General features: G+C 45.2%; 1 protein-coding gene across 3 annotated transcripts in view; it reads left to right on the top strand.

Annotated features, from left to right (window-relative positions):
* The window catches only part of GLCCI1 (glucocorticoid induced 1), a 73,192-nt gene that overhangs the window by 35,551 nt on the left and 11,170 nt on the right, over positions 1–26,471 (top strand). For 2 of the 3 annotated variants that reach the window (XM_073677298.1, XM_073677299.1), the window contains exons 7-8: positions 65–185; positions 15,477–15,554. In XM_073677298.1, coding sequence (XP_073533399.1) covers positions 65–185; positions 15,477–15,554 — 199 coding nt within the window. Of the gene's footprint in view, positions 1–64; positions 186–2,648; positions 3,825–15,476; positions 15,555–26,471 lie in introns of those variants that run through there. The other variant, XM_073677297.1, reaches the window with a different exon arrangement.

Raw genomic sequence — 26,471 nt, 5'->3', positions numbered from 1 at the left:
TTACATATTTTTGTTCTTCCTGGTGCCGTCCAATCACTGGTAATGTCCCTTTTTAAATTTTCAGACAGTGGGAGTAGCTCACCGCTGCCCAAGTACGCCTCCTCTCCTAAACCCAACAACAGCTACATGTTCAAACGGGAGCCCCCCGAGGGATGCGAGCGGGTCAAGGTCTTTGAGGAAGTGTCGTAAGTAACTGCCTTTTTGTCGGCGGGTGGCCGTCCTGTAGGAGGGACCTAATGTCCAATGTCTATAGCATATAAAACATGGCGGCCCAAGTGACGACTCTGTAGGACAGGGCCGCCGCTGCTTCTCTGGTACTGTCGTATATTGTGCTTGCTGCCGTTCATACCTGGTAGCGGGCTGCTGATTTTTGTAGCTGGAAGTTGATGTTTTATTCTCAACTGCATAGATACAGACCTGCAGGCTCAGTAGTCGCGCGGCTCAGTATATGCGCCATTTTTTTTCTGTGATAGTGTTATGATTAGGGTTGAGCGGAACTGTGGATGTTCGGGTTGGTCCAGTTAGTCCGAACTTTAGTCCAAAGTAACTGGTGCTGTAAAATTGTCGCAGTGAGGGTCCGCCCCCCCCTCCTTCTCCAACCTTCCTTTCCCCCCCTTCCCCTCCTTTTCCCCCCCTTCCCCTCCTTTTCCCCCCCTTCCCCTCCTTTTCCCCCCCTTCCCCTCCTTTTCCCCCCCTTCCCCTCCTTTTCCCCCCCTTCCCCTCCTTTTCCCCCCCTTCCCCTCCTTTTCCCCCCCTTCCCCTCCTTTTCCCCCCCTTCCCCTCCTTCCCCCCCCCTTCCCCTCCTTTTTCCCCCCCTTCCCCTCCCTTTTCCCCCCTTCCCCTCCTCCCCCCCCCCCCCCCCCCTTCCCCTCCCCTCAATGGACTTCCAGGAGAAGTTCTGGTTCTCTCATCTGTAGATATTAGATACCTAGAGATATTGGGTCTTTATATTGGTCTCTGGTCAGTGTTTTACAGGCATCGTTGGCGTACGCTCCAGGAAAGCTCCTGACATACACACACTGAACACCCCCATATAAAGCCATTAAAGGGTTATCACCGACAGACAAGAACAGGGCTCTGAAATCGTCCGCTAGAATGGAACGGTGTCCGCGCAGCCGCCCTGTTAATTGTCTTTAACGCTGTACCTATGGCCCCTGTGCGTTTGATTTTACAAATTTTTTTTTTTTTTTTTTTTTTTCAGTCCTACTTTACACTAATCCTATTGTTGTTATAGATGGTTTGTCCAGAGGATAAACTTTATTTTGTCTTTTTAATATGTAATATTCGCCTTTGACAATCTTTTGCAGCCTCAGTCTGACGCTTATCTGGTCCCTCCTTGTCTTGTCCCCTCCATCCGCCAGTCACTGGTTGGAGGGGCTCAGTCACCGAGCAGTGGGGGAGCGGGAACGTACCGCTAAGCCCTTACCAAAATATTTCGTTTTTTCTCCATTTCACGGCCCCTTTATGTATATTCCCTGCAGGCTTGTCCCAGATTTGCAAATCTATTGATTAGATATAGTAGATAGATAGATAGATAGAAATTTATTTTAATTTGAACAAGGTTTTTGTAGACACTGGAATTTCTGAGAGTAAAAAAGAAAAAATTGTTAATTAAGTAAAGTTTTTTTTTTGTTTGTTTGGCCTTTTTTTCTTAAAAAAAAAAAACAAAAAAAAAAAACAGGTAAACATTTTTTTATTCTACATTTTTGTATTTAAAGCTTTCATTTTAGTTTTTGGTATTTTACAGAACGTTTAATGTATTATAACTATAGCTAGTTATTGATGGCATATTAGCTGATGTGGTGACTGGATATAAGGAAAAGTTTGTTAAACAGAAAAAAATAAAACAAATAAAAAAAAATATATATTTTTATATTTAAATATATATAATCGCTGTACCTTCATTGATCTTCAGAGTAGCAGATATTAAGAATACATTTATTTATTTCACCTGCCGCTATTGGCAAAGTGTTTTTTTTTTTTTTTGTCCTTTATTAGGACAATGGCAGCAGATATCCTACATCATTTTTTGACCTTAGTTGTTTTTTTTTTTTGTTTTTTTTCTCCCCCATTTTGCTTAATGCCTTTATGGTATTTTTTTTTTCTCATATCCCCATTCTGATTTAAACAATTCCATTTTAAGCTACTTTTTGATGGTTCTACAGGTTAAATAAATCCATTCATTCAGTAAAGGGCTCATTTTTGGGTTCAGACTGCTCGTTACTTAGTTGGTAAATTACTGATTTATTGACCTATTTCTTGTGATTTCTCCCTCTATTAGTGACAGCTGTCATCTATTTGGCAGATGTTTCCCATTAGATTTGTCATCACATCTCATCGACATGAAAGTTCTCCTTTGTTAATGAGTTTCACCCATTTTTTTAATTTTTTTTTTTTTTAGGGAAAATAAAACTCTGATTAATAGTGGCAGGTTGGAGAATAGCATGGCCGACCTAGTACCAAGCTGGTTTTATTTTCTTTTCTATTTTTTTTATGATGTTCCCTCCTGAATTTGCCTCGGATAAGGGACCTGAAGGTTTGGCGTCCCCCCAGACCTCACTTTCCTCAGATTTTTATAGAAAGTTGTGAAGTTTTTATGTTTCATCTCAGCCGTTACACGATGTGCATTAATGTTCTTTCCTCCGCAGGTCTCGTCAGCCGGTCCATGCAGCTCTCCTTTCATGCCCTGACAAAAACAAAGTTAACTTCATTCCCACGGGATCGGCCTTCTGTCCTGTAAAACTATTGGGCTCTTTGCTGATAGCGTCAGAGCTCACCCTGAAGACCCTCCCGAACCCCGCTCAGAGCTCGGCTGTGACTGTCGATCACCTCTCATCTCAGGTCTCTTCTTCTTCCCTGACCGACAATGCCACCAGCAAAGTAGACAACACTGAAACCAACGGCCACGCGTCCCCCCAAGAGCAGCAGAACGGGGTGGAGCGGCCGTCCGACGAGCAGTTGTCACCTCCCTCTTCTCCCCACAACCATGTTGTAACCTAAGCCCCCCCCTGCGCAGAACCGGCCTCTGTGACCCTCGCGCTGACTTGAAGCCAGAGTTACACCTTCTGCATGTGGTTTTGGTTAACGCTGTCTGATCAATATTTAGAATTCAGAGTTTAAAGAAGAAAAAGTTCTGCTTCGCTTCACTTCTATCTGCCAACGTTCATCCCGGATCTTTATTTTTTATTTTTTCCGACCCCACTTTTTTTTCTCACTGTTAATTGGCACAAATTTAACCATCTTTACGATTGAGTTCACCGTGGACTATGCATACATTTTGTCGCGACAGGTAAAATGTCAGCTTTTGTGTTCGAAACCTTTTTAAATAAGCTTTTGGTATATCCCTAAAAAAAAAAAAAAAAAAAAAAAAAATACCGTTTAATTTATTTATTTTTTTGTTGTCCTGTAAGGAATACTTTAATTTTCCAAATCCTCCAGTGTTTTTTTTTTTTTGTTTGTTTGTTTTTTTTTTGGGCAGATGTACATTAATTAAAGGGGTTGTCCACTACTAGGATAACCCCTTCTTAAACTAAATATTTGGCCCCAATAAAGTAAAAACACCTATACTCCTCTTCCGCGCCGGCTCTGTTCCAGCAGTGTCGGCACTTGCTGTGATGCAGCGGAATGACACGTAATGTCCGGTGCCCAATCAGCAGTGGCGTCACTGGCCCCGCCTTCAAACAAACTGAACATGAAAAGGATTGGGCGCCGGGCATCACATGTCATTCCACCGCATCACAGTCCCGGGACCGTGAGTGCCGGCACGGGAGGGGTGAGTACAGGTGTTTCTATTCTATCGGGGCCAAATACTTAGTTTAAGAAGGGGTTGTCCTAGTAGTGGACAACCCCTTTAAAGGGGACAGAGGGTGTAATTCTCTGTCCCCCCCACCCCTCCCCCAATTCATCATAAATAGGTGGGTAGAATATAAGATGGCAGAAGTATTGCCACGTCAGTTGCACAGTGCCCGTCCTAAGTCTTGTATATCAGGTACTTCAGCTGAAGTCAAAAATCTCAGGTAACTCTGAATGTAAACCACATCGGCGATCTCCATCTCAATTCTTAGATCTTACAAAAATGTCTAAATTTTTTTCATTTACGTTTTTGTGACGTTCCCACTTGGAATGGGTTGCAAAACTGAATGTCCCCCTTTGATGGATCACCTGGACGAACCAGCGAGCCTTGTAGAATGCAATGGTCTAGTCAACCCTTTCTCAAGACCTCTACTAACCACCCCCAATACCACTATACTGTATTCGCAGGGGGGGGGGGGGGGTCTTATTGGACCAATGTCCCCCATCCTACACAATTTTACAGCAGGTACTTCAAAGACTGCTTCCAGTAACTAATGACCTTTTTTTTCTGTCGATGGTTGGCAGTCATTTCGAAAACTTGACCAAAAAAAGCAGCCATTTTTCTTCCCCACTTTTAATCTATTCATTCCAGCGTACGGTCTGTTGTCCAGGAATGGGTGAGAAAATTGCGGTACATCATGCTTCAAACCATCTCCTAGTAAAGTAATTCCTGTTGCCTTAAAGGGGTTATTTGGAAATGTAATATTGCGTCTTTTCTATAGAGTAGTACCATTGGGATATGATTTGAGCCCCCGGGGTCTAAAGGCTGTAACTGCTTGTAAACTCTTCCTTGATGTACTCTACTGGGAACTTTTCCAGACTTTGGTGGTAGAGGAAACAAGGGCACGGCTGTGTCCATTGTTTCTTCTTTATTTATTTTTTTTTTTCTTTGTTTAGAGGGTAACTAAATTTAAATTCAACTTTTTTTTTTTTTTTTTTAATATCTTATCGAGCCCCTCCAAAAGCCCTGTTGATCAGGAAGGGGAGGTATAGAGGGGTCCGGTTTCTGGAGGTCCCCACCTGATGGTTATGCTTTGAGCGAATAGCAATGTTATGAGTCAATACGCCATGGTGTGCGCATGCTCAGTACCCAGTGATTTGATCGATCAGTGATCGTCTCATGTTTATAGTGTCTTTTTGGGTTTTTGTTTAAAGCTCTGTTGAACAGTGGGTTTTTGCTTCCTGAGAGACCCCACGATCAGTGTTCAAAAGTATGGTTCCACTTTAAAAAAAAAAAACATTGAACCAAATAATTGTCCAAAATCTGATGGAACAGATCAGTTAATCTGTTGCAGACCCACAAAAGTAAAATATCCCTTCTCAAATCAGCTCCCTCCCACCCTTACAATATTTAGTAAGAGCCATATTTTTTTGCTTCTCGGCGCCACTTTAGCAACAAAAATAAAAAAAATATATAATTTTAATTATTTTCTAACCGTACGAAGAAAAAAAACCCCACATTTTTTAAAACTAGCACAAGCAATAGACCTAACTCGCTAATCAAAAAAAAAAATGTCTAAAGCCCGCCCCAGAGGTGAGATCTATTTTTCTAGTTTTGATCGCTCACTTATTACCTTTTCCTACAATCAGATCCGATATAGTATATATTTTATTTTTGGTCTGTACTTTCCACACACCCTGTGCATTGCCAATGTTTGTAACACGTGGCCCAGCGAGCCGCGTCCCGTACCAAAATTTCTAGAAGTAGTAAGTACTTTTTTGTTTTGCACACTTAAATTATAACTTTATTATTTTTTTCCTGATTTGATCTTCCTGTACTATGTTGCCTTTGTCTGTTCTCGATGATTCCCAGTTGCTGTTTTTGAATGATTGTCGTAAAAAAAAAAAAATTTACAAAAAATGTCACTATATTGACCATAGATGGAGAATTGAAATATTTAATTTTTTTTTTCTATTTATATTTTTATACTTGTTTAAGCCTAAAGTAGTAGGTTTTTTTTTTTTTTCCTCTTTTTGGGGTTTGTCGATTTTTGCTAAAGCCAGTTCCTACAGTATTTAGAGGAGAAAACAAAGCATACACTGCAGAAAGAAATGGCACTTATTGCAATTAATCTCAGGTCTTTAAAAAAAAAATAATAATTAAATTGAATGCGTGAACATGACTGTGGATAAATAATTTATAATCTGGAATTGCAACTTTTTTTTTTTTGTACAGTTTTCTGCGATTCCTAACAAAAACCATTACAAGTATCGTACATTCTGAATGTCACTCCCGCAGAATAACATTGATTTGTGTTATATGCACCTCTGAGATGCGAGATTTTACTTTTTCTTCCCGATTATTTCTTCTTTCACCTCTTCTTTTTTTTTTTTTTTTTTTTTTCCTTTATTTTTTTCCCCTTTTTTTTTTTTTTTTTTTTTTTTTTTTTTTTTTTGGACCTCATGCAGTGTGTTTAAACCAAGGTTGTAAAAGAATAAAAAAATATCTATCCCAACTTTCCATACATGTCCCAGCTATTCTCGCTCCAGTCTTTCCTAAACTGCAGACTACTTTTTTTTTTTTTTGTAATTATTCATGAGATTTGTACATAGTTGTTCTGTTATTTTTAGCCGCCGTGCTTTACAGTATTCCAGTTACCACACAATATTGCTTCAGAAATCTAAAAGACGTGTGGCTTTCGTTTTGTATTATTTTCAGTATAGAAGTTCTTGTCTTTATTTAAATAAAGTTATTAGTAAAAAAGCAAACTTTTGTGTTCTGTGTCTTTAATATCGCCCTAATAATCTCTTAAAGGGATCTTTCATGGCCAGGATCTGGCACATGGCCATATTTAGCATCCGGTTCATGCAGCCCCTAAATGTAACACCCATAGAATTCTACGGTTCCGGTTTAGAATGACAATTCTTTATAGAGAAGACTTGAGCCTTGTTATTGCACTCTTTTTGCTAAGAGCGCACTGTTGGGTACAGCACATTATAGTCCAAAGGACACATAAGAAATGCCCATCCTGACTCTCCTAAAGTCTGGGACTTATCTATGCCACGTTGGTCTTTACTTGCAAAATGGCCTCATGACTAATAACCGTCCACATTCGCTCCCCCTCTCCTACAGTTTTATTGGGTGAGCATCCGTTTTGGTGAAGAACCAAATCTGTCAGAATAGGTTGTCTCAAAGGGAAAACCTGTGGTTGAGTAGAAAGAGAATTTTTTTGTTGTGAGAATTTTAGGTTATTAACTTTAATCCCTGGAACACCCGTTTTAAAGGGTCAGTCACTAATTTTGGGTTTAAAGCAACACTTTAGTAAAACTTTTTTTTTTTATTAATAGCGTTAAAACGTTTTTGCTAATTTCATTGAAAAAATGGCTTCCTAACGATGTTAAAGCAGACATGTGGAAAACTGTGTATGTACTGTGTATATATACACTGCTCAAAAAAATCAAACTGTCCACTTAGGAAGCAACACTGATTGACAATCAATTTCACATGCTGTTGTGCAAATGGAATAGACAATAGATGGAAATTATTGGCAATTATCAAGACACCCTCAATAAAGGAGTGGTTCTGCAGGTGGGGACCACAGACCACATCTCAGTACCAATGCTTTCTGGCTGATGTTTTGGTCACTTTTGAATGTTGATTGTGCTTTCACACTCATGGTAGCATGAGACGGACTCTACAACCCACAGAAGTTGCTCAGGTAGTGCAGCTCATCCAGGATGGCACATCAATGCGAGCTGTGGTAAGAAGGTTTGCTGTGTCTGTCTGTGTAGTGTCCAGAGGCTGGAGGCGCTACCAGGAGACAGGCCAGTACACCAGGAGACGTGGAGGGGGCCTTAGGAGGGCAACAACTCAGCAGCAGGACCGCTACGTCTGCCTTTGTGCAAGGAGGAACAGGAGGAGCACTGCCAGAGCCCTGCAAAATGACTTCCAGCAGGCCATAAATGTGTATGTGTCTGCACAAACGGTTAGAAACCGACTCCATGAGGGTGGTATGAGGGTCCAACGTTCACAGATGGGGGTTGTGCTCACAGCCTAACACTGTGCTGGACGCTTGGCATTTGCCCCAGAACACCAGGATTGGCAAAGTCGCCACTGGCGTCCTGTGCTCTTCACAGATGAAAGCAGGTTCACACTGAGCACATGTGACAGACTTGACAGAGTCTGGAGACGCCGTGGAGAGCGATCTGCTGCCTGCAACATCCTTCAGCATGACCGGTTTGGCAGTGGGTCAGTAATGGTGTGGGGTGGCATTTCTTTGGAGGGCCGCACAGCCCTCCATGTGCTCGCCAGAGGTAACCTGACTGCCATTAGGTACCGAGATTAGATCCTCAGACCCCTTGTGAGACCATATGCTGGTGCGGTCGGCCCTGGGTTCCTCCTAATGCAGGACAATGCCAGACCTCATGTGGCTGGAGTGTGTCAGCAGTTCCTGCAAGATGAAGGCATTGAAGCTATGGACTGGCCCGCCCGTTCCCCAGACCTGAATCCGATTGAGCACATCTGGGACATCATGTCTCGCTCCATCCACCAACGTCACGTTGCACCACAGACTCTCCAGGAGTTGGCGGATGCTTTAGTCCAGGTCTGGGAGGAGATCCCACAGGAGACCATCCGCAACCTCATCAGGAGCATGCCCAGGCGTTGTAGGGAGGTCATACAAGCACGTGGAGGCCACACACAATACTGAGCCTTATCAGGAGCATGCCCAGGCGTTGTAGGGAGGTCATACAGGCACGTGGAGGCCACACACAATACTCAGCCTCATCAGGAGCATGCCCAGGCGTTGTAGGGAGGTCATACAGGCACGTGGAGGCCACACACAATACTGAGCCTCATCAGGAGCATGCCCAGGCGTTGTAGGGAGGTCATACAGGCACGTGGAGGCCACACACAATACTCAGCCTCATCAGGAGCATGCCCAGGCGTTGTAGGGAGGTCATACAGGCACGTGGAGGCCACACACAATACTGAGACTCATTTTGACTTGTTTTAAGGAAATTACATCAAAGTTGGATCAGCCTGTAGTGTGTTTTTCCACTTTAATTTTGGGGGTGACTCCAAATCCAGGCCTCCATTGGTTAATAAATGTGATTTCCATTGATGATTTTTATGTGATTTTGTTGTCAGCACATTCAGCTTTGTACAGAACAAAGTATTCAATGAGAATATTTCATTCATTCAGATCTAGGATGTGTTATTTCAGTGTTCCCTGTATTTTTTTGAGCAGTGTATATAATTTATATTAGTATTTTGTGCTGTATAACGATCTGGTTTAGTGGTATTAAACTTTCAAAAATTGCAAATTTTTCGAAACTTTTGGAAAATTTCAGATATTTTCAAAAATAAAATGTTTTTTTATCTAAGTCTACTAATAACCTAGTACAGTATGTCATGAAATAATAAAAAAACAATTTAGAATCGCTGTGATCTGTAGAAGCATTAGTGTGATTACTATATAAAGGGACACAGGTCAGATTTTGAAAAATTCTGCCTGGTCAGGAAGGTGAAAACAAGTCAAGAAGAGGTTAAAAGTAGGTATTATGGCGACTTTCTGACGGTGGCGGTCTGACCGCTGGGATGCATTCATTCACGGAGACTGCTGATGGTAGTCTTTCTTTATCGCTTCATTGGGGGGACACAGGAGCATGGGTGTATGCTGTTGTCACTAGGAGGTTGACACTAGGCAAAAAAGAAAATAGCTCCTCCTCTGCAGTTTACACCCGCCTACAGGCACCATGCTCACCAGTTTAAGCTTAGTGTCTGTAGGAGGTAGACCTGGATCCCATCAGATCCAGCCTTGTGGTGTTTTATTAATCTTTCAACTTTCTTTTTCAGATTCACCTCTTCGGGGTTAACAGGGAACACTGCGTCCCCTGTTACCCCCTTTACACAAGCGACCGAGAGCAGTGTGCATTCTCCACATTGCCCACCCTCGGACCCGTTGGGCAGGACTTATCCCCTGTCACCTCCCGGTGTCTCGGTGATTCCCGGTGGCCAGTCCTTGCCTATTCTCCACCCTAGCCCCCTCCTCGGAGTGGCCTGGGAGGGAGACTGTGGTCCCTGCGGGTGACCTTCCCCCAGATTTTGGGGTCGACACCATCTCCTGCACTGTCCAGGACCGGACAGTGCGGGAAGGAGGAAGAGCCAGGGTCCCCCTTATCCACTGAGGACCTCCTGGGACCATCCTCAAAAGGGAGAAGAAGAGGTGTCGGGACCTTAGAAAAGGTCCAATCCCTCCCCCTCCTGCTGCATCAGCCAGCCCCTCAGAGCCCTGACATGGCTTCGCTTACAAGCATATATGCCCCCCCCCCCCCCTCCAAGGGGGCTGTAAATTTCTCAGCGCTCCCTCCACGTGCCTGCTGCAGCCTCCACTTCACATCAGCGGCGAGCACTTAACACACGGCGCTTACTTACAGCGCTACCTGAGCCACGCCCCTCTCCTCTTTCTTCGCGTCCCCGGCAGCCCCCCTCCTTCTTCTTGCCCACTATGCGCGGCAAAACTGCCATAGTTTTTTTTTTTTTTTCCCCCCTCATGGGGGCGTCTCGGGTGGGGGGGGGCGGCATTCCTTTTACCCCCCCCAACAATCGGCCTATCAAGGACGAGGATCATGGTGATGCGTTCATCACGCCCACCAGCCCTTCCGTGGACCTGTCAGCGGCGGGTCCTTTAGCCGCCCCCTCCTTTCTTCTGCATATCAGAGCCTCGGCGCCCCTTGTCACTCAGGGCAGTGCGCTCTGCTTCGGCTCAGCCCTTGTACGCTGTCATTCCCCTGCAACGGCGGCATCACTCTCCCTAGCATCACTGTTTCTAATAACAGCTCACCACGGCGTCGGCTCCACATCTTGGACGGCTGACACAGGACAGGGGTCTCAGGACTGCGGCTACATCCAGGATCGGGTAGGCTCTGCTCCACACCCACATACAACTTTCCTACCTTCAGACTCCCACCTCTACAGTATCCCGGTCAGGCACACATGCCCAGACCCAGGGAGCTCTCTGCCCGTCCCTCCCACACAGTCACATACTACGCCTGTGCACTTTGCAGAGATAAGTGGCCCGCAGGTCTGACAACTGCTTTCTGCTCGTCCTGCAAACCTCCCACCATGCTGGCACCCCAAGAACCCCCTGCCGCCCAGGAGGAAGTAGCTCCCTCTCCTCCGGAGTGGGCTGTTGCTATGTCCCAATCTGTCTCTACCTCACCAAAGTATCCCAATCTCTGGTTCAGGTCCTAGAACGCTTGCCTATGTTATCCACGGCCACCAGTGCTCCGAACGTTCCCACGGACGATTCGCAGGCACCCCTGCCCCCTCGTCACAAGGGCAGACTGAGAGTACGTTCTCAGAAATGGACTCGTGCAAGCTCCTCATCCAGCTCTCCTGTATCATCGATGCCCCCTGCATCCCACACCTCCTCCCCAGAGGTCGTCCTGGGATTTGACTGCGTCAGATTCTGATTCTGGATCCGACACCGACCAATATTCCAAAATCCAGGACTTGGTTGACAGCCTTATTTCAGCCGTCAACCAGACTCTGCATGTTAAGGAGGACGAGGACCCTTCTCAGGACCACGCCATCTCTTTCAAGAAAATTAAACGCCTAGCACGCACCTTTTCTAACCATGCAGAATTTGACAGTGTCTTTCAAAAACAGTGGGAGCATCCAGAAAAGTGTTTCTCAGGAAAGAAACAGCTGGACATGCTATATCCGTTTAACCATGACCTTGTCGCCAAATGGTCGGAGTCCCCAGCTGTGGATCCTCCTATCTCTCGGTCAAGACTGTTCTGTCTCTCCCAGACTGCTCCTCCCTTAAGGACACTACGGATAGACAGGTGGAGGCTTTGGCTCAGTTAGCCTTTGAGGCATCTGGCGCCTCCCTTTGTCCTTCCTTTGCATCAACTTGGGTATCAAAATCAGAGTCCGCATGGGCCAAGCAGCTTAGGCAGGGCATCTTAACGGCGGCTTCCCCAGACGATCTGGCTGATCTAGCGAATCAGATCACCCATGCAGGGAAATATCTGCTCAAGGCATCCCTCGACCTCGCTGCCTGCTCAGCCCGCGTCTCTAGCAATATTATTGCGATACGTAGAATTCTTTGGCTGAAGGCTTAGAACGCTGACCCGGCATCCAAAAAATCTCTAACTAATCTCACTTTTCAAGGCTCCAGACTGTTTGGGTCTAAGTTGGACCAAATCATTTCGGATGCCAGAGGGGGCAAGAGCACCTCTCTTCCCCAGCCCAGGCCCAAATGTCCCTTTCCTAGGAGACGTTCCCTTCAGTTCCATTCCTTTCGTCAGTTCACCAACCGGGCTACTCCTCTCAACAGGACCATACCACAACACAGAGGGCCAGACGTAAACTATCCTTTAGGCCCACCCCCAACTGGCACACAAAGGGTCGCTCCACCAAGCCTTCAGGATCCAGATCACAATTCAATAGATTTTCTACAGCATGACAGGTCACCCCCACCTGGGACCTCTCCCAGGGTGGGTGGCCGTCTACTTCTGTTCCAAGACGCTTGGGTCTCGGCGATAGAAGATGCCTGGGTCAAGGAGATTGTAACCTCTGGCTACAAAATCAAATTCAACACCATGCCAGGAACACGATTTCTCAGATCCCGCCCCCCGCAACCACCATCTCTGCTTCCAGGCTTCCTTCAGGCCATTGCCTCCCTTTGGCACTCTGGAGTCATAGTACCCGTCCCCTTTCAGGAAAGGTTTTCTGGTTTTTACTCCAATCTTTTCGTTATTCCAAAAAAGGACGGCTCACTGCGTCCGATCCTGGACCTCAAACAGCTAAACTGACGAGTACGCATCCGTCGCTTCAGAATGGAGTCCCACGGGTCTGTAATCGCCTCGATGGAACCTGAGGAATATCGATGTTCAGCTGACATTTAGGACGCGTATCTCCACATCCCTATCTGTGCATCACATCAGAAGTTCCTTTGTTTTGCCACCCAGAACTCACATTACCAGTTCACTTCTCTCCCCTTCGGGCTTGCCTTCGCCCCAAGGGTTTTCACGAAGGTAATGGCGACGGTCATGGCCATTCTAAGAGCCAGAGGGATTGTAATTATCCCTTACCTTGACGACCTGTTGATCAAAGGTACCACGTTCAAGGACTGTCTCCACAGCCTCCAGATCACCTTAAACACGCTCTCTCGGTTAGGCTGGTTGATCAACACAGACAAATCCTCCTTGGTCCCATCTCAACGTGTGACCTTTCTGGGAATGCAGTTCGACACAACCCTTGCCCGGGTCCTTCTTCCAAGAGAAAATATATACTCTCTCCGCCTGGGGATCCACCTTCTCTCCAACCCATGTCCACACTCTCTTTGGCTATGCATGAGTGTCCTGGGGAAGATTGTGGCTGCTATGGAAGCAGTACCGTTTGTCCAATTCCATACCCGGCCTCTTCAACTAGCCCTTCTGTCAGCATGGGAAATGAACGCATAGTCTCTGGATCTACGTATCACGTTACCTCTTCAAGTGAGGTCGTCATTGACATGGTGGACTCGCCTCTCTTCCTTCAGACCCGGGAGATTGTTCCTACCGCTTCGCTGGCAGGTGGTCACGACCGATGCCAGCCTCATCGGTTGGGGGGGGCAGTCTTTCTTCACCACACGGTACAGGGCCGGTGGACTCCCCACGAGGTCTGCCTACTGATCAATATCTTGGAGATGAGGGCAATTTACCTGGCGTTACGTCACTGACAGGATCTTCTAGCAGGGTTCCCAGTCCGTGTACAATCGGACAACGCCACGGCCGTGGCGTACTTAAACCATGAAGGAGGAATGCGCAGCAAGTCCGTCTTGAAAAAAGTGGCAAGAGTTTTTGTTTGGGCCGAAAAGACAGTTCCGGCAATTTCAGCAGTCCACATTCCGGGGGTCGACAATTGGGCAGCCGACTTCCTCAGTCGGCAGGGCCTTGCCTCAGGAGAATGGTCTCTCCATCTCGAGGTGTTTCAGCAGATTTGCTTACGGTGGGGCACGCCGGACGTCAACCTCATGGCGTCTCGGTTAAACCACAAAGTGCCATCCTTTGTAGCCCGGTTCTGCGATCGCTCAAGACGCGTTAGTAATACCATGGTCTCCGTTTCAGCTGCCCTATCTCTTTCCCCCTCTACCATTGATCCCTCGAATCGTCAAGAAGATCAAGACAGAGGGAGTACCGGTAATCCTAATAGCACCAGACTGGCCCAGACAGGTCTGGTACGCGGAGCTAGTAAACCTGCTCGTCGACTCACCCTGGAGACTACCAGACTGTCCAGCTCTCCTCTCTCAGGGTCCTATCCTTCATCAGAGTTCTCATTCTCTGAATGTAATGGCATGGCCGTTGAGGCCGCAGTGTTGAGGAAGGCGGGTTTTGCTGACAATGTCATTCAGACCTTAATTAGCGCCAGAAAATCCGCAACCTCGCGCATATATCACAGAACCTGGAGAGCCTTCTTTTGTCTCTGTGAGGGAGATCAACTAGCTCCCATGTCTTTTTCGTTACCTGTCATCCTGGCCTTTCTTCAGTCTGGCTTAGAGGTGGGACTCTCTCTGAGCACCCTCAAAGGTCAAGTGTCGGCCTTGTCCATCCTCTTCCAACGTAACTTGGCTGCCCGGCCTCAGGTCAAGACTTTTCTACAGGGGGTTGGCACACCTGGCACCGCCTTATCGCCCCCCAGTGGATCAATGGGACCTTAATATGGTCCTAACCGTCCTCCAACAGCCTCCGTTTGAACCCATTCAGATGGCTTTTCTGGTGGCTGTTACCTCAATTAGGAGGGTTGTGGAGCTCGCAGCCCTCTCATGTCGGTCACCCTTTCTGGTCTTTCATCAAGACAAAGTAGTGCTCAGGTCGGGCACTTCCTTTTTGCCGAAGGTAGTTTCCTCCTTCCACATCAATGAGGACATTGTTTTCCCTTCTTTCTGCCCTGCTCTGCGGCATCCATTGGAAAAATCTCTGCATAAACTGGATCTGGTCAGAGCTTTACGCGTGTACCTTTCTAGAACGGCCTCCTTTCGGCGTTTGGACGCCTTCTTTGTCATTCCTGAGGGGTGTCGCAAGGATCTTCCTGCTTCCAAGTCCACCATCACCAGTTGGATACGTTCAACCATTTTGGAGGCACATCGCATCTCGGGCAAACCTCCCCCTCCGGGGGTAAGAGCTCACTTCACCTGGGCGGTGGAGCCTCTTGGGCGGTTCGCCATCAGGCTTCGGCTTCACAAATCTGTAAGGCCGCAACCTGGTCTTCTCTACATACCTTTTCAAGGTTTTACAAGGTCCACACTTACTCCTCGGCTGATGCCAGTCTTGGACGGAAGGTTCTGCAGGCTGCAGTTGCCCGCAGTCTGACTTAGTTTGTGGCTATCTTGGTTCTCCCACTCTAGGGACTGCTATAGGACGTCCCATGGTCCTGTGTCCCCCAATGAAGCGATAAAGAAAGAGGGATTTTTGGTACTCAACGTCAAATCTTTCTTGGAGCCTTCATTGGGGGACACAGCACCCTCCCTGAGTTTGGGCATACAGTTTGTTTTTCTCTGAGGTGCCCCATTGGGCATAGTATATTTGTTTACGTTATGGTTTCTCCTACTGCTTTACTCACTAACTGATGAGCTTAATGCCTGTAGGTGGTTGTATACTACAGAGGGGAAACTATTTTTCTTTCTTTTGCCTAGTGTCAACCTCCTAGCGCCAGCAGCATGCACCCATGGTCCTGTGTCCCCCAGTGAAGGCTCCAAGAAAGAGATTTTACGGTGAGTACCAAAAATCCCTCTCTTTCCAGCATTGCTGTGCAGAATTAATGGAGCCTCGGTGTGCATACGCTATACTGCTCAACTCCAACAGGGTTTCAGACCCCCCAGTTCTTGGGATCACTAAAGGTACGTGCACATGATGTCTCGTGTGGAGTCTGTGCTGAAAACCACCCGAAGAAGCGCTACTGCAAAGCTAGAAAGAATGAACATAGGCGCTGCAATGTAAAAATGACTTGCTCATATTTTCAGTCTTTTGAGTGTCTTCTTAAAAACTACAGGTTTCTAAAGGCGCCGAGCGGTAAAAAGAAGTGGCCTGACCATTCTCCAGGTGTTTTCTGCATTGAAGTTGTTCTATAATTTAAATTGAATCTGGCACTAGGCTTTTGCTACCCTACTTGCCACAGTCACTTCTCGCGTCACTTTTCACGGACAAGGCATGCGTTGGGGAAGTTGGGGAGTCAGAGGTCCAGAGCCAGGAGGGTACGTCCTAAACAGAGGGAAAGTGACAAAGGCGTAGTCAGGTCACAGTCCGGGGGTGCCTTTTTAAGTCTTGGTCCAACTCTTTCCTTTATTTTTACCTTCACCAAAGATCAGATCAAACACCCCTGAGCTGAAAGCTACGATTGGCATTCGTTCCGGCAAAGCCAGTCAGCTAAATGGCCACCAACCAGTCACCCTGAAAGGGGGCGACACCTGGAGGATTTCCAGTAGGATCGGCCTAATTGGGCTGCAAGGGAATCCTATACAAACAACTGACAGCCTACTCTTAGACGGCCGAGCTGTCACTCACTATGCTGACCGCCCGCCACTCCTCTGCAATCCATAGGGCTCTTACTCACTGCGTCCCCTAGGACGGCGGGATCGTGAGAGCTGCACGATGTAGGGGAAGATTCCAACTGTGTTCTCTGCTACAAATCTAGCAGTTCTCTGAATGCTGAGCTGTATAATCCCGCCCACAGCACTGATTGACAGCCTTCTGCCTATGCACAGTGTGGCAGTGGTGGAGGCGTAGTTACACAGAGCAGGAGGACTACATGCCACGAGACACCTAGTCCTCTAGTGATAATCTCCTGCCGATACCGATGCTCCTACCTCCTTTATGGATCCCTATACAGCCAATCATGAAATAGAAGAAAACTCGTGCCAGTTCTTGGGTAGTAGATTTAAAAAAATGAAAACAAAGTTGTGCTCACACGTTAATGATGTGATCCAGCGTAATGCAGGAATACTCGGGGGGGAATAAATGGCCAATGATGAATAATGCTGATTTAAAGGCCAGTTTCAGATGACCTTAATATGGCTATGGCCACCATCTAACAGCTGTGCAGCCCCTGCAATTATACTAAACTAAGATCACCAGATGATAATGTAGACCCAAGTGGAGTCTATAATGCCATCTGATCCCAGCCTTACTGTAAGACCTTGGGGATCTGGAGGGATCTACAGAAGAGAGTGTCTGGGAGCGGATGGACTTGCTACTTGCCGGACTTCTAGAACTTGCCAACTCTCGTTATCCACCGAGAAGAACCTAAACCTTGTGCAATATCGTGCTGGCGCTCTGCGCTTCTGTCCTCTAAAGCCCCTCTGGGAGGGCAATTTTTCCGATCGATTCCTCCTGAAAGCACCGTAACCATTATGGTCATTAGTAATAGCTGACATTTCATTCATATCTGATCTCCATTCCGGTGATACTGCATGTGACGTACCGTGGAAGTCTAGGGAGTACGGCTTTCTTTCCCTTGTGGTGGTTGTAAAGCAGGTATACGGAGAGTTCTAAGCCAGGAAATGCTTCTTGGGTAAAAGGGTATGCAAATTAAATTAGAAATCTCCTCATCAGTTATGGTATAATTAACAGTTGCCCCATGAGTTATTGGGAAAAGGAAAGGGTGCAATTTATGGATTTTTTTTTTTTTTATGTTCTTGTATGAAGGACAGATAAATCAAAAACAGAACACGGAGATATGGGAGTGGAGGAGGGGGGACAATTAGAAGTATGATGGTCCTTCCAACGGCTATTGTGCTGAACCCCGGGGGCCAAGGGAGTAAGCATTTTGCAAACTTCTCATATACAGTTTTAAGAAAGTTTGTAAAACAAATTGAAAGACTATGGACATCTTAGGTGGAAAAATAACATTACATCAACAAGTAAAACTAAGTTTCAGTCAACACTTCATTCATTTTTAAACTCCTGATATGCAGCATGATCTAAGTCCCCCGTCCCCACCCCCACTGAGAGATTCTTTTCCAGTACTATAGGCTGGATATAAGCTTGGTAACTATACCAGTAATATAGACTGGATATACTGCAAGCTTGGTGTTTCTCCCCCTAATAAAGGCTGGATATAAGCTTGGTGTCTCCCAGTAGTATAGACTGAAAATAAACTGTCTCTCTTCCAGTAATATAGGCTGGATATAAGCTCAGTGTCTCTCGCAGTAATATAGGCTGGATATAAGCTCAGTGTCTCTCTCAGTAATATAGGCTGAATATAAGTTCTGTGCCTCTCGCAGTAATATAGGCTGAATATAAGCTCTGTGCCTCTCGCAGTAATATAGGCTGAATATAAGCTCTGTGCCTCTTCCAGTAATATACAGTAGTGTTCAAAATACTAGAAGTCCAATATGACTAACCAGATTAATCACTGTTTCTGGTATAAATTAGATCACCACATGTCAAACAATTTACCAGTTGGTGCAGTAGATTCTAAGAAAACCACCAGACTCCGCATTCATGATCTGCAGGTTTATGAGTCTGTGTATTTGGATAATTAATTGATACAGGGGTGAATTCACAATAATAGCAGTGTGGAGTTCAGACAGTGAGGTCAATCATTCTGTGAAGAAACAGGTGTGAATCAGGTGGCCCTTATTTAAGGGTGAAGCAGCACATGTTGTACATGCATTTCTCCTTGAAAGCCTGAGAAATATGGGTCTTTCTAGACATTGTTCAGAAGATCAGTGTACTTTGATTAAAAAGTTGATTGGAGAGGGTAAAACTTATAAAGAAGTGCAGACAATGATCGGCTGTTCAGCTAAAATGATATCCAGTGCTTTAAAATGGAAAGAAAATCCAGAGAGACGTAGAAGAAAAGAGAAGATTACTATTCGAATGGATGGAAGAATAGCCAGAATGGCAAAGGCTCAGCCGGTGATCAGCTCCAGGATGATCAAAGACAGTCTCAAGTTACCTGTGAGGACTGTGACAATTAGAAGACGCCTGTGTGAAGCTAATCTCGTAGCAAGAAGTCCCCGCAAAGTCCCACTGTTAAAAAAAAAAAAAAGACATGTACTGAATCGGATACAATTTGCCAAAGAACACAACAACTGACCTAAAGAGAAATGAAGAAACATTTTCTGGACTGATGAAAGTAAAATTGTTCTTAGAACACTTGTGGAGTGACAACAAAAATGCTGCTTCTGAGGCAAAGCCAACAAATACCAAAAAATTGTGGGATGTAGTCAAAGCATCCTGGGCTGGAATAACAGGTGACAGGTGCCAGAAGTTGGTTGACTCTATGCAACATAGATGTAAAGCAGTTCTAAAAAATTGGGTACTCAACTAAATATTGTTAGTGATTCACAGGAATGCCAAATCGTCAAAAAAAAAGAAAGTACATGCAGTGCATTGTGAAAGTATTTGGCCCCCTTGAACTTTTCTCCCTTTTGCCACATTTCTGGCTTCAAACATTAAAGATATAAAATTCAAATTTTTTTGGGAAGAATCAACAACAAGTGGGACACAATCGTGAAGTGGAACAAAATTTATTGGATATTTTAAACTTTTTAAAAATTAAAAACTGAAAAGTGGGGCGTGCAATATTATTCGGCCCCTTTACTTTCACTCCAGAAGTACAGTGAGGATCTCTGAATAATCCAATGTTGTCCTAAATGACTGGTAATGATCAATAGAATCCACCTGTGTGTAATAAAGTCTCCGTATAAATGCACCTGCTCTGTGATAGTCTCAGGGGTCTCTGCTCTGTGATAGTCTCAGGGTTCTGTTTCAAGTGCAGAGAGCATCATGAAGACCAAGGAACACACCAGGCCGGTCCGAGATACTGATGTGGCGAAGTTTAAAGCCAGATTTGGATACAAAAAGATTTCCTAACTTTTAAACATCTCAAGGAGCACTGTGCAAGCGATCATATTGAAATGAAAGGAGTAGCAGACCATTGCAAATCTACCAAGACCCGGCCGTCCCTCTAAACTTTCATCTCGAACAAGGAGAAGACTGATCAGAGATGCAGTCAAAAGGCCCATGATCACTCTGGATGAGCTGCAGAGATCTACAGCTGAGGTGGGAGAGACTGTCCATAGGACAACAATCAGTCGTACACTGCACAAATCTGGCCTTTATGGAAGAGTGGCAAGAAGAAAGCCATTTCTCAAAGATATCCATAAAAAGTCTCGTTTTGAAGTTTGCCACAAGCCACCTGGGAGACACAACAAACATGTGGAATAAGGTGCTCTGGTCAGATGAAACCAAAATCGAACTTTTTGGCCACAATGCAAAATGATATGTTTGGCGTAAAAGCAACACAGCTCATCACCCTCCAAACACCATCCCCACTGTCAAACATGGTGGTAGCAGCATCATGGTTTGGGCCTGCTTTTCTTCAGCAGGGACAGGGAAGATGGTTAAAATTGATGGGAAGATGGATGGAGCGAAATACCGGACCATTCTGGAAGAAAACCTGTTGGAGTCTGCAAAAGACCTGAGACTGGGACGGAGATTTATCTTCCAACAAGACAATGATCCCAAACATAAAGCAAAATCTATAATGGAATGGTTGAAAAATAAACGTATCCAGGTGTTAGAATGGCCAAGTCAAAGTCCAGACCTGAATCCAATCGAGAATCTGTGGAAAGAGCTGAAAACTGCTGTTCACAAACGCCCTCCATCCAACCTCAATGAGCTCGAGCTGTTTTGCAAGGAAGAATGGGCAAGAATTTCAGCCTCTCGATGTGCAAAACTGATACATACCCCAAGCGATTTGCAGCTGTAATCGCAGCAAAAGGTGGCGCTACAAAGTATTAACTCAAGGGGGTTGAATAATATTGCACGCCCCAATTTTACGTTTTTAATTTGTTAAAAAAGTTTAAAATATCCAATAAATTTCGTTCCACTTCACGATTGTGCCCCACTTGTTGTTGATTCTTCCCAAAAAAATTAGAATTTTATATCTTTATGTTTGAAGCCAGAAATGTGGCAAAAGGTAGAAAAGTTCAAGGGGGCCAAATACTTTCACAATGCACTGTATTGTGAGTTTGTAAAGATAAATGCAGACACTGCTATTTTTTTTTAGAACAGACCGATTTCAAGCAGTTTTGCAGATCAATCAACTAGATAAAAGAATTTCAGACGCTTCAGTTGAACATTTACTATTTAGAATGTTTCTTAACTTTGCATTCAGGAAGGAAATTAAACGCAAAAGAAAAAATTCTATGTGAAAATGGCTAGAAACTTTACAAACATATTTTCATTAAAATACTCTTGCTTCTAGTTTCTACTCTTCGTTATCAGTCTGCACACATTTTCAGCGAGCTTCCAGCCGCCCTTGTTCCTGCCATCTCAGGTCATCGTTTCAGGCTTGTGACCCATTTTGTCGTGAATATGTTATTTCTCCATAATTGCACCAAACGAGTTAACAACAGATGCCTCTCGTCCCCTGAAGACAATAGAGAACGAGCTGAAGCCGCGACAGTTCTATGTGACTGTATCCGTAGAGAATCCCTGCCCGTCCACATCTGCCTCTTGCTGATAGGAAGGGACAGCGGCTGTCAGTAATTTCTGCTGATCAAACTCTGATTATACCATCAGATCTATTAAGGAAGGGTGTCCGTTTCAGTCAGCAATCTACTCATTTTCACACGCCCTGCCTATGCAGCTTGCAGCATGATCTACATGTAGGATTTAACCCCCTGTGAAAATATCTCTGCCAGTAATATAGGCTGGATATGAGATCTGTGTGTCTCTCCCAGCAATATAGGCTGGATGTGACCTTTGTGTCTTTTGTAACATAGGCTGGATGTGAGTACTGTGTGTCTCTCCTAGGTATATAGGTTGGATGTAAGGTCTGTGTCTCTCTGTAATATACACTGTTCAAAAAAATAAAGGGAACACTGAAATAACACATCCTAGATCTGAATGAATGAAATATTCTCATTGAATACTTTGTTCTGTACAAAGCTGAATGTGCTGACAACAAAATCACACAAAAATCATCAATGGAAATCACATTTATTAACCAATGGAGGCCTGGATTTGGAGTCACCCCCTAAATTAAAGTGGAAAAACACACTACAGGCTGATCTAACTTTGATGTAATGTCCTTAAAACAAGTCAAAATGAGGCTGAGTATTGTGTGTGGCCTCCACGTGCCTGTATGACCTCCCTACAACGCCTGGGCATGCTCCTGATGAGGCTGAGTATTGTGTGTGGCCTCCACGTGCCTGTATGACCTCCCTACAACGCCTGGGCATGCTCCTGATGAGGCTGAGTATTGTGTGTGGCCTCCACGTGCCTGTATGACCTCCCTACAACGCCTGGACATGCTCCTGATGAGGCTGAGTATTGTGTGTGGCCTCCATGTGCCTGTATGACCTCCCTACAACGCCTGGGCATGCTCCTGATGAGGCTGAGTATTGTGTGTGGCCTCCACGTGCCTGTATGACCTCCCTACAACGCCTGGGCATGCTCCTGATGAGGCTGAGTATTGTGTGTGGCCTCCACGTGCCTGTATGACCTCCCTACAACGCCTGGGCATGCTCCTGATGAGGTTGCGGATGGTCTCCTGTGGGATATCCTCCCAGACCTGGACTAAAGCATCCGCCAACTCCTGGACAGTCTGTGGTGCAACGTGATGTTGGTGGATGGAGCGAGACATGATGTCCCAGATGTGCTCAATCGGATTCAGGTCTGGGGAACGGGCGGGCCAGTCCATAGCTTCAATGCCGTCATCTTGCAGGAACTGCTGACACACTCCAGCCACATGAGGTCTGGCATTGTCCTGCATTAGGAGGAACCCAGGGCCAACCGCACCAGCATATGGTCTCACAAGGGGTCTGGGGATCTCATCTCGGTACCTAATGGCAGTCAGGCTACCTCTGGCCAGCACATGGAGGGCTGTGCAGCCCTCCAAAGAAATGCCACCCCACACCATTACTGACCCACTGCCAAACCGGTCATGCTGAAGGATGTTGCAGGCAGCAGATCGCTCTCCACGGCGTCTCCAGACTCTGTCACGTCTGTCACATGTGCTCAGTGTGAACCTGCTTTCATCTGTGAAGAGCACAGGGCGCCAGTGGCGACTTTACCAATCCTGGTGTTCTGTGGCAAATGCCAAGCGTCCTGCACGGTGTTGGGCGGCGAGCACAACCCCCATCTGTGGACGTCGGGCCCTCATGGAGTCGTTTTCTAACCGTTTGTGCAGACATATGCACATTTGTGGCTTGCTGGAGGTCATTTTGTAGGGCTCTGGCAGTGCTCCTCCTGTTCCTCCTTGCACAAAGACGGAGGTAGCGGTCTTGCTGCTGGGTTGTTGCCCTCCTACGGCCCCCTCCATGTCTCCTGGTGTACTGGCCTGTCTCCTGGTCGCGCCTCCAGCCTCTGGACACTACGCTGACAGATACAGCAAACCTTTTTGCCACAGCTCGCATTGATGTGCCATCCTGGATGAGCTGCACTACCTGAGCAACTTCTGTGGGTTGTAGAGTCCGTCTCATGCTACCACGAGTGTGAAAGCACAACCAACATTCAAAAGTGACCAAAATATCAGCCAGAAAGCATTGGTACTGAGATGTGGTATGTGGTCCCCACCTGCAGAACCCCTCCTTTATTGAGGGTGTCTTGATAATTGCCAATAATTTCCATTTATTGTCTATTCCATTTGCACAGCAGCATGTGAAATTGATTGCCAATCAGTGTTGCTTCCTAAGTGGACAGTTTGATTTCACAGAAGTGTGATTTTCTTGGAGTTATATTTTGTTGTTTAAGTGTTCCCTTTATTTTTTGAGCAGTGTAGGTTGAATGTGAACTCTGTGTGTATCTCAATAATATAGGCTGTATGTGAGGTCTGTGTGTCCTCCAGTAATATAGGCTGGATGTGAGGTCTGTGTGTCCTCCAGTAATATAGACTGGATGTGAGGTCTGCGTGTCTCTCCCAGTAATATAGGCCGGATGTGAGGTCTGTGTGTCCTCTTGTAATATAGGCTGGATGTGAGGTCTGTGTGTCCTCCAGTAATATAGGCTGGATTTGAGGTCTGTGTGTCCACCAGTAATATAGGCTGGATGTGAGGTCTGTGTGTCCTCCAGTAATATAGGCTGGATGTGAGGTCTGTGTGTCCTCCAGTAATATAGGCTGGATGTGAGGTCTGTGTGTCTCTCCCAATAATATAGGCTGGCTGTGAGCTATGTGTGTCTCTCCCAGTAATATAAGATGGATGTGAGGTCTGTGTGTCCTCCAGTAATATAGGCTGGATTTGAGGTCTGTGTGTCCTCCAGTAATATAGGCTGGATTTGAGGTCTGTGTGTCCACCAGTAATATAGGCTGGATGTGAGGTCTGTGTGTCCTCCAGTAATATAGGCTGGATGTGAGGTCTGTGTGTCCTCCAGTAATATAGGCCGGATGTGAGGTCTGTGTGTCTCTCCCAGTAATATAGGCCGGATGTGAGGTCTGTGTGTCCTCTTGTAATATAGGCTGGATGTGAGGTCTGTGTGTCCTCCAGTAATATAGGCTGGATTTGAGGTCTGTGTGTCCACCAGTAATATAGGCTGGATGTGAGGTCTGTGTGTCCTCCAGTAATATAGGCTGGATGTGAGGTCTGTGTGTCCTCCAGTAATATAGGCTGGATGTGAGGTCTGTGTGTCTCTCCCAGTAATATAGGCTGGCTGTGAGCTATGTGTGTCTCTCCCAGTAATATAAGATGGATGTGAGGTCTCTGTGTCCTCCAGTAATATAAGCTGGATGTGAGGTCTGTGTGTCTCTCCCAGTAATATAAGCTGGATGTGAGGTCTGTGTGTCCTCCAGTAATATAGGCCGGATGTGAGGTCTGTGTGTCTCTCCCAGTAACATAAGCTGGATGTGAGGTCTACGTGTCCTCCAGTAATATAGGCTGGATGTGAGGGCTGTGTCTCTCTCCCAGTAATATAGGCTGGCTGTGAGCTATGTGTGTCTCTACCAGTAATATAAGCTGGATGTGAGGTCTGTGTGTCCTCCAGTAATATAGGCTGGATTTGAGGTCTGAGTGTCTCTCCCAGTAATATAAGCTGGATGTGAGGTCTGTGTGTCCTCCAGTAATATAAGCTGGATGTGAGGTCTGCGCGTCTCTTCCAGTAATATAGGCTGTATGTGAGGTCTGCGCGTCTCTTCCAGTAATATAGGCTGTATGTGAGGTCTGCGCGTCTCTTCCAGTAATATAGGCTGTATGTGAGGTCTGAGTGTCTCTCTCAGTAATATAGACGGGATGTGAGGTCTGCGCGTCTCTTCCAGTAATATAGGCTGTATGTGAGGTCTGTATGTGTCTCTCCCAGTAATATAGGCTGGATGTGAGGTCTGAGTGTCTCTCTCAGTAATATAGACGGGATGTGAGGTCTGCGTGTCTCTTCCAGTAATATAGGTTGGATGTAAGGTCTGTCTCTCTCCCAGTAATACTAGTCCTGCTACTAGGGTGACGAATCAATAGGCAATATTTATCATTATCTTTGAACTCAAATTTTGTGCCCACTTTGAATTTTGCTAAATTTTATCAATGTTTTATGCCATTTAAAACACCATTTTCTAATAATTATGCCAAAATATAATAATGGGTATAGCTTAACCCTTTGGCATCCAGTATGATCTATTTATGAATGCATTTTTATATAAAAGTTGCAAAAAGGTAAATTTGTACATGTTGCTTTCATGTCTTTTCTTCCCCTCCAGCAGTACAACAGAGTTATTAATAATAATGAAAGGACTCTGCTCAATCACTGCCAGCCTATACAGCAAAGCAAACGGCATAAAACAATAAATCAGACTATGGACAAATGCCACATTTTTTGGGATCTATTAAGGGATTAAAAAGTACTTTTATTACTATACGTTAGGTTTAACGGTACATTTCTGCTCACAATCTTTCCCATCCATACATCTCTAGATGCAGCGAGTGCCCTGACTTTTAATTATTTAGTCATTTGGTACCGGATGCCACCACTGCGTCTTCCCCATTAGCTCACACTTGATTGTATTCCACCATTAAGGAGCATTCACAGCTTTAATATAACATCCAGATAACGTAGGTTCATCCGAAATATTCTCCCCGTCTAATTTTAATGAATTCTGACATCTTCAGTGCAAAGAGCGAGAGGAATATGGATAGTTTTATAATGTTATCATCACATTATTCCCATTACATGTGACCTCAACCACAGGTAGAAATAAGGTGCAGAATTGGAGAATAATTGTAATTGCAGCTGAAAGTGAAATGGAAAATGTGCTAAAAAGAGAAAAATATGAAGAATCATTTTAAATTTACTATAAAGGAAGTTCACAATGAAAATGTAGTAGTTATAATATTGTACATAGGAGCAGTATTATAGTAGTTATATTCTAGTACATAGGGACAGTATTATAGTAGTTATATTCTTGTACATAGGGGCAGTATTATAGTAGTTATATTCTTGTACATAGGAGCAGTATTATAGTAGTTATAATATTGTACATAGGGGGCAGTATTATAGTAGTTATAATATTGTACATAGGGGCAGTATTATAGTAGTTATATTCTTGTACATAGGGGCAGTATTATAGTAGTTATATTCTTGTACATAGGAGCACTATTATAGTAGTTATATTCTTGTATATAGGAGCAGTATTATAGTAGTTATATTCTTGTACATAGTGAGCAGTATTATAGTAGTTATATTCTTGTACATAGGAG

Source organism: Phyllobates terribilis, unplaced genomic scaffold (assembly GCF_046119375.1).
Source record: "Phyllobates terribilis strain yellow unplaced genomic scaffold, ASM4611937v1 Scaffold_4__5_contigs__length_816908805, whole genome shotgun sequence".
Classification (NCBI taxonomy): Eukaryota; Metazoa; Chordata; class Amphibia; order Anura; family Dendrobatidae; genus Phyllobates; species Phyllobates terribilis.
The sequence above is the reverse complement of the archived record's forward strand: the minus strand, read 5'-3'. Positions and strand labels throughout refer to the sequence as shown.